The following is an 8,343-nucleotide window of genomic DNA, read 5'->3' as shown; positions in this document are numbered from 1 at the left end:
AGACACAAATTAATTTACAGGGACCAGTCACAAATAACTGTACAGACACCAGACACAAATTACTGTACAGGGACCAGTCACAAATAACTGTACATGGATCAGACACAAATTACTGTACAGAGAGCAGACACAAATTAATGATCAAAGACCAGACACAAATTACTGTACAGAGACCAGTCACAAATTACTGTACAGAGACCAGTCACAAATAACTTTAAAGGAAACAGACACATATTACTGTACAGAGACCAGACACAAATGACTGTACAGGGACCAGACACAAATTACTGTACAGAGACCAGTCACAAATAACTTTAAAGGAAACAGACACATATTACTGTATAGGGACCAGACACAAATTAATTTACAGGGACCAGTCACAAATAACTGTACAGAGAGCAGACACAAATTAATGATCAAAGACCATACACATATTACTGCACAGGGACTAGACACAAGTTACTACCCCGGAGAACTACACAAGCTACTGAATAGAGACGAAATACAACGTATTGAACAGGGACCAAAAATAATGGTTTCTTACGTCAATCGGGCCAGCCTAACATTTGTTAACCTAAATGCAATCGGGATGTATAAGGAATCTGTAACCAGAGTCTCAAGTTAAGTTATTGTATCACGATAGTTTGATGGTGAATTGTAAGGAAAGCGTGAAGTAACTCGGTTAACTTCTAGATGATCTTAATGCTGGGTTTATACCTCTTAGTGACGTCTACGATGTCCATATATTGAGTACGCGTACTTGATATTGGTTCAAAATGTTTGCGACATTTAGTGGACTGACCTGAATCGTGATAAGTGTATTGATCGTGACAAAAAAAAAGTTTATTTACAGCAATTTTGCGAGGTGTATCCCTATTTGAGCCAAATTGTGATAGCGCTGTTGTTAATTGACGATATTCTAAGAAGAATTTTATGTTAACTGTGTAACTTTTACGGGAAGATCAACATTGGTTTATATCTGGCAGTGATGTTTTTCGATGTCAAAATATTAAATGAAGCATGGAGGTTATTGTATCAAAATGTGGTGACCTTTAGGGGCCTGGCTGGAATTGTAATGAGCATAAGGATCGTGATAAAATTTGACTTACAACAATTTTGCGACGATCATTCCTTTTTCAGGCTTAATTTTGCGAGTACTAGATGGAACAAGGCAATCGTAGATGAGTTTAGGCCGTGACATGATCCAACGCACAGGATCATCATCAACCCGGGAAACGTGCTTTTCAGTTTAACAATGATTCCGAAAATGATAATCAAAGATAACATGCCATTAATATTTTCAATGGACAAAGGTTATAAAGAGAAACTATGACACCCTAGTAAAGGGATAGTGCATGCATGGCAGGGCAACATGAATCACTAAAACAAGCAATTAATTGGTGATAAGCAATTGGGATGAAATTTGGAACAAATGTATTTCATATGAGTAGAATATGTTATCAATATATGTAACAGGACCACACATCTGGTGTATATTCATCAAGTTACACTGACATAAAAGAGACATTGATCCAGTCAGCCGGTCAGTTGTTCTGTAAGCTTTTGCATCGCACCATTCATCTGGACAGTTTTGCGATTTTTGACATCGCACCTTTTATCAGGACAGTTTTTACTGTGGCATTGCTCCAGTCTCTAAGTTTTTCGTTCTACGATATCGCTCTAGTCTACAGGATAAAGTGTTCTATGAACTTGATACAGTCTAGAGGATAACTGTTCTGTGACCTAAAACCAGTCTGTAGAGATTTGTGGTGTGAAATGCCCAGTCTAAAATTAAAGGATAGTAGTTCTGTGAAATCATCAAGAAATTGTGATACTAATCAGAAATCGCTATAATAGGTTATCGTGTTAGCACTTCTGTGTTTTACTTCATATCTTAATCATTATACTGATATAAATCATGTTAAACGTTACGTTAAAGTGTGGCATTGTTATCGTGGTCTTCTTCTTGACTGTATATTCAAAAGAGAATCTGAGAAAATCGAATGTTATTTTGCAAAATGATAGTCGACAAGAGAAGAACAAAGAAGTCAGCGAAAATAAAAGTTTTGATAATCTCGTCATGGAAACGAAAACCGAAAGCAGTGCAAAACGAACAAAAAGAAGAGTACTCGAAGAATGTCCCAGAGGTAAGAGATTTTAAATGATTACTAAAACATCTAACCACATCTCAGGATAAGCTTATCAAGGGGTGGGGAGACTTACAATTAAACTTGTAAAATGTGCTCTTTATCAATAGCAAATAGAATAGTTTACCTATTTGGCTTCGTCATTAAAAAGTTAGTATTAATGGATTTCTATATTTGAGGGAAAATACATCGTGTCTTTTACTAAAAAACAACTTATCGATCAGATTACATCATGAATAAGTTTAAACATACAATGTACACGATAGCACGTTGATAACCTCAATATATACTTAAAAATTACCCACAGCTGGTTTCCAAGTTGCAGTATTAACTTTATTTTCTTAAATAGCCACATCCCCGTTTTCCCATATTTTCGGGACTTATTCCTATTATCATTATTCCTTTGATTAATGTACTGACGGAAAACAACAATACAGTGTTTCGGGAGATGGAAGTCGATGAAGATGAAGATTTACGGTCAACACATTATATCTTTAATATGTCTTTGTGTGGTATAATGTCAGACGTATTCGACGACTTGTTGCTATCTCGGCAACATCAAATCGTTGGGTTCGTTTAGACTATTTCACAAAAGAATGGCCATGCTGATTGCCTAAGCAAATTGAAATAATTCCGTCCTTAACGATGAAATTTGCTTCAACACTTTTTTACCAATGCTACTTGCACAGAATGTATTTTACCTTTGGAGGCAAAAACAACCATCGCCATTATAAGCATTACATTTAAGGTGAGCTTGATGATGCAGAGGAAAACTTATGTCCGCCAGAAACATCTCGTCAACTTGTGGAATACAAATGTTGTATTAACTGTCAAGACCAGGAGGTAGGATTTGGATGTGGTAAGTGTTTTTTATACAGAATATGCCTGATTATAAAAATATATTTAAAAGAAATAAAATAAACACAAGGATAATGAGTATTTCTACCACAATATGTGATTCCACTCTCAAACAATTGTATAAATGTGCCGACTGTTAAATAAATAAATGTTATATACCACTAATGGTATATTACCTTCCGGTCTTTTGATTGGTCAAGAATTCGAACTTTGACCCAAGCTGCAATTGTTATTGACGTCATCAACAATCGAATGACGTCACATCATGGGGTCCTGGTCGTTAGCGGTACACTTTATTTGTACACGCGAAATTATACTTTGATTCAAGCCGATATTATTGTGGTGGAAATAGGTCACACGACTCATGATTGTTGGATATGGAATTTATTTCACACTCGTAGGTTATTTTTTAAAGGTTGAAAAAGACACTCGCTAAAGCTCTTGTCTTTTTTAATTTAAAAAAAATAACTGACGAGTGTGAAATAAATTCCATATCCAACAATCACTCGTTGTGTAACCCCTATATATATATCATCCTTGTAAACAGTAATCATTTTAGGCAACAGTTTTCTGTATCTTCTCTACGTCGTTACAATCAATGGAGGATCGTTTTGCGTCTGCATGTGGCTGCCCTTATACCTAATATTACATTTGTACACACGAATTTTGAAACATCATGCTCTGATATAACGGAGGTATGATTCAATTATTAAAAAAGGTGCGTTTACCTTATAGGACATATCTTTATACTTAATGCTTGAGATAGACGCAATTTGTGGGACGGAATACGAACAAAATGTACCGTCTTGATCTTACTATACCAAAACTAGGTTGATTTTGAATAATTCTAAAGGGGGGATGTCAGCAAGCACCGCACAATTACGACAAAATGTGGAAAGTGTCAAAACTACCAAATGTTTCAAATAACACATTGTGGTTTACATGTGATACCATGCAAGGGCAGAATTACCGAATACCAAAGTGATCACCGTTGTCATGGAGAAAATATTCGCAATTAAATTACAGTAGTGAAGATTAAGTAAACATATTTTTTTCTGTTTTGTAGATCTGTGAAAACCATGGTAACCACATAAAAAAGGTGGAAAATTGCAAAATATCGTGAATTTGGACCAAAACGAATTCCCTGCACATTTTTTTTCTGACACCTATTTCACATTGAACAACTCTATCAATTAACAGAATTGTCTTGTTTTGTTTCGACAAATGTTCACCATTAGGATTCTATGCTATCCCACTTTTTTTTTTTTTTTTTTTTTGCTGCAAGAAAAGTTAGCTTTTCTTGTCTAAACACACATTCCACAATTCTTTTTTTTCTCTCCATCTGATAATACACGAGCTATCGGGTGAACCACAAAAAAAAAAAACAAAAAAAAACTAAAAACAAACCACATGGCCAGGCTAAGGCCAGGCTATTATACCATGGCCAGCTTTTTTGTAGATTATAGCTAGCTTGTACTCAGTAATTCACTGAATGAAATTAACACAGAACACCCCAGGCCTCTGGTGAAATTAGTAAACAAATATGTAAACGTGTGACATTTAATGCAGTTAAGAAAAAAACTCTTCACAAGTCTATATCTAAACAGAAATTACAAAATGCGCCGTAACTTGCTGACTGCTGACATCTACGTATCATCGGTCTCTAGAAAACGGTATTGTAACCGGTAAAACATGTTGGATGTGGTTGATTTTGACAGCAAGATAATAAAACGTACTTGCCCCAACTATTAATTTGTACTACCCTGAGTCTTATACAGACTTCCGGAGTCAAATTGACTCAAAGGGGTGCGTAACAATTTTCCATTTCTTTATTTTTGATTGTATTTAAACAAAGTTTGTAGATGTATTTCACCTGTAAGTGAATACTATGCTAATACATATGGGTTGATTGAGAATTCGTGCTAATAAGCCCCTGTACCGAAATAATAGAGTTAAAGTGCGCATTAGCATGTCTTTTACATTCATAGTGTTTAATGCAGTATTTGTCACTCAGCTAGTGATCGAACATGAATCGGTCCTTTGCTCAGAAAGTTGAACAATGGATTAATTTCAGGGTAGTCAGCAGGAATATTTCCCCCCTTTTTTGGTTTTTTCTTTGTTTTTTCTTTGTTTTGTTTTTCACAAACCTATACATTCTGAACATTTTAAACTTTCAACCAAAATTAGCGATTCAAATTAACAAAAGATAATCATTTATTCAGTTAATCAAAACACCAGCTTAAATCTACCGAGAATTTTTTTTTTTCAAAAAGGGGGATACCTCTTAAAAGCACAATTGTAGCCATGTGACCTGTGTCTTTAACAAACTTAATTTGCCAAATTTTTTAAGATTGGAAGAGAACTTTGCCTTACATCTCGATACATCTTTGATATTTTGGTGACCATTTCAAAACATGTCAGAGTAATTGCGGAAGTGCTCAACATTGAATGTTTTTGTTGTTTTCTTTTTTTTCATCTAATGCACGATGTTTGCTGACATCAACTCTTACTTAAACTAATTTCGGTGGGCGATACATTTTCCTATTATTAACAGTGTGAACTTAAGTTAGCGGGGATATACTTAGTTTCTAACCTATTAAATATGTGAGTTGAATGGTTTAGCCCTCAAATGGAGGCAATTTATTGTTTGATTTTAATGCCGGCCGCCTTTTTTAGCACATTTTGCTCTTTGTTACATAACATTATAACTGCACGGTGATAAATGTTTACTCATTTGTACACGTTACTCATTGTTTCAGAGCCATACAACTGTACGGGAATCAGCGCCTGTTGGTCTGTACAATATTCATCCCGACGCATTCGTCTGAACCTTCGTAAAAAGAACATTACTTTTCTCCCAGACAATGTATTTCATGGACTTTCGGAACTTACTAACCTCGACCTTTCATATAACCATATACAAGTTCTCACCCATAACGTGTTCATCGGACTTTCTAAGCTTACGGATCTTCAGTTGTGCAAGAACAACATTACCAAGCTTTCTAATAACCTGTTTAATGGACTATTACAACTTACTTATCTAAACCTGGATAGCAACAACATAGCTGTGCTTCCGCCTAACGTATTCAGTGGACTTTCCGAACTGACTTCTCTCTATCTTTCCATTAACCGTATACAATTTCTTACTCATAACGTATTTAATGGACTTTCTAATTTAGAGAATCTGTACTTGTACGATAACAACATTACTACGCTCAATAATAACGTCTTCAACGGACTTTCTAAACTTACGCATCTTAGCTTGTTTAGAAACAACATTACCACCCTCTCTACTAACGCGTTCCATGGACTTTCTGAACTTGTTTCACTCGACTTGTCTTTTAACTGTATACCAGTTTGGACTCATAACTTATTCAGCAGACTTTCCAATCTGACGGATCTTAATTTAGATCAAAACATTATAACCACGCTCCCTCATAGTGTGTTTAATGGACTATCAAACCTTACTTATCTCAGCTTGTCTAATAATAGCATTACCATGCTTCCGCATAAAGTATTTAATGGACTGTCTAAACTTACTAGTCTATATCTGCTGCACAATAACATAAAAGTTACCCATTTCAATCTGTTTGATGGACTTACTGATCTTACTCTCATTCATTTGGCGTTCAACGAAATTTCGGCTATCCCTTTCAATCTTTTCAAAGAACAGTCAAAACTTATTCATTTATTTTTGAACAACAACAAAATCTCAGTTATTTCACACAGCTCGTTCCATGGTCTGCATAGCCTACAGTATCTCGATATATCGGACAATAAAATAGCAGTTATTCCATTTGATCTGTTCATGGGGCTGTCAAATCTCATTTACCTACATATGCACAGTAATGAAATCACTGCTCTACCATATAATGTTTTCTCTGGAATAGTGGAGGGTGATAAACACTATATAAACTACGATGGATCAACTATCCAACCTGGTGGGCCTGTTTATATTCAAGTCCTTGACTTGTCAAACAATAGATTGGCGCATCTTCCACTTTTACCAAGGAATCTCTTAAAACTTAATATCGTGGGTAACAGGTTAGAGGTGACGGAACATATGTTTGAAGGTTTAAATAACTTAAATAAGTTATATACTGATGTTCCATTTATGTGTTGTGTTAAGCCTCCGTCAGTTGAAAACAGAAATTGTTTAGAAACACAACTTCCATTATGGCAGTGTGTTAGATATCCCGATCTATGTAAATCAAAAAGTGATGCAATATCGTCCTGTTTTGCCTTGGTAAGTTCGACAGTATTGAGAGTTTGCCTTTGGATTATTGGAATCTGTGCATTTATCGGAAATCTGGCAGTCATAATCTACAGACTAATTATCGATAAAGATAATATTACTAAAAGTTACTCATTCTTCACTCTGAATTTAGCTGTGTCAGATATACTCATGGGTATCTACCTACTGATAATAGGTGTTGTGGATGCCTTTTACGAAGGTGTATACGCCTGGAATGACCAGAAATGGAGAAACAGTATCTTATGTACCACGGCAGGTATATTATCTAGTATATCCAGCGAGATGTCGACGTTCCTCATTCTCATGGTGACGGTAGACAGACTTATTGTCATCATGTTCCCTCTTTCCCGTCTCACTAGCAGGGGTATCACGTGGAAACACGCTTTAATTGTCTCATTGACATTATGGATTGTTGCTGTCACACTTGCTATTATCCCTGTTGTTTCTATGCAATCATACTTCAAAGGAGAATTCTACTCTCAATCGAGTGTTTGTCTCGCCTTGCCCCTTAAAGGAGATAAACGCCCAGGGACCGAATATTCCTTTGCTGTCTTTGTCTGCCTCAACAGCATCGTATTTCTTATTATTGCTGTTGGTCAGTCTTTTATTTACATAAGTTTGAGAAGAAGTGGTCGGCGGATTACCTCTAACCAGAATCGTCAAAGAGAGATGACTGTAGCTACGACACTGCTTTTTGTTGTGGCGACAGATTTTTGTTGCTGGTTTCCAATAGGTGTCATGGGTAAGTTAACGTATTAAGGCCCTTTGGCGTTGGATAATATAAACCCGGCAGAGATTAAATATATATATATATATATATATATATATATATTATCTTATTCCTTTCTCAATACCCGAAGGGCACATACATATTGTGAATAACTACTTCTTCCATGATTATCTGTTTACAAATGTTAACTGTTGTTCATTTTACATATAACTTGCTGACATAGCATCGTAAAATGTATATTGATATGTATTCTATATGTCCTAGGAGTCGTATCACGATGTGGAATTGAAATACCAGATTGGGTGTATGCTTTTGTGATGGTGTTCGTACTGCCTATCAATGCTGCCATCAAT

At 35.7% G+C, this 8,343-nt stretch overlaps 1 protein-coding gene across 1 annotated transcript; it reads left to right on the top strand.

Moving 5' to 3' along the window:
• The first annotated feature begins 2,080 nt into the window (after positions 1-2,080).
• LOC117336716 (G-protein coupled receptor GRL101-like) lies at positions 2,081-8,019 on the top strand. Its single transcript, XM_033897329.1, has 4 exons — positions 2,081-2,147; positions 2,896-3,006; positions 5,765-6,946; positions 7,394-8,019. The coding sequence occupies exons 1-4, from the start codon at positions 2,081-2,083 to the stop codon at positions 8,017-8,019; spliced, it is 1,986 nt and encodes a 661-aa protein (XP_033753220.1).
• The last annotated feature ends 324 nt before the right edge of the window (positions 8,020-8,343 follow it).

The sequence above is a fragment of the Pecten maximus genome, chromosome 10 (genome assembly GCF_902652985.1).
Source record: "Pecten maximus chromosome 10, xPecMax1.1, whole genome shotgun sequence".
NCBI classification, from domain to species: domain Eukaryota; kingdom Metazoa; phylum Mollusca; class Bivalvia; order Pectinida; family Pectinidae; genus Pecten; species Pecten maximus.
The sequence above is the reverse complement of the archived record's forward strand: the minus strand, read 5'-3'. Positions and strand labels throughout refer to the sequence as shown.

Excerpts from the sequence above, each read along its gene's own strand:
- LOC117336716 (XM_033897329.1), top strand. The coding sequence starts at position 2,081 with ATGGAAACGAAAACCGAAAGCAGTGCAAAACGAACAAAAAGAAGAGTA. Across the intron at positions 3,007-5,764 it reads GGAGGTAGGATTTGGATGTG|AGCCATACAACTGTACGGGA; the intron begins GTAAGTGTTTTT and ends TCATTGTTTCAG. Across the intron at positions 6,947-7,393 it reads TGGATCAACTATCCAACCTG|CTGTGTCAGATATACTCATG; the intron begins GTGGGCCTGTTT and ends CTCTGAATTTAG.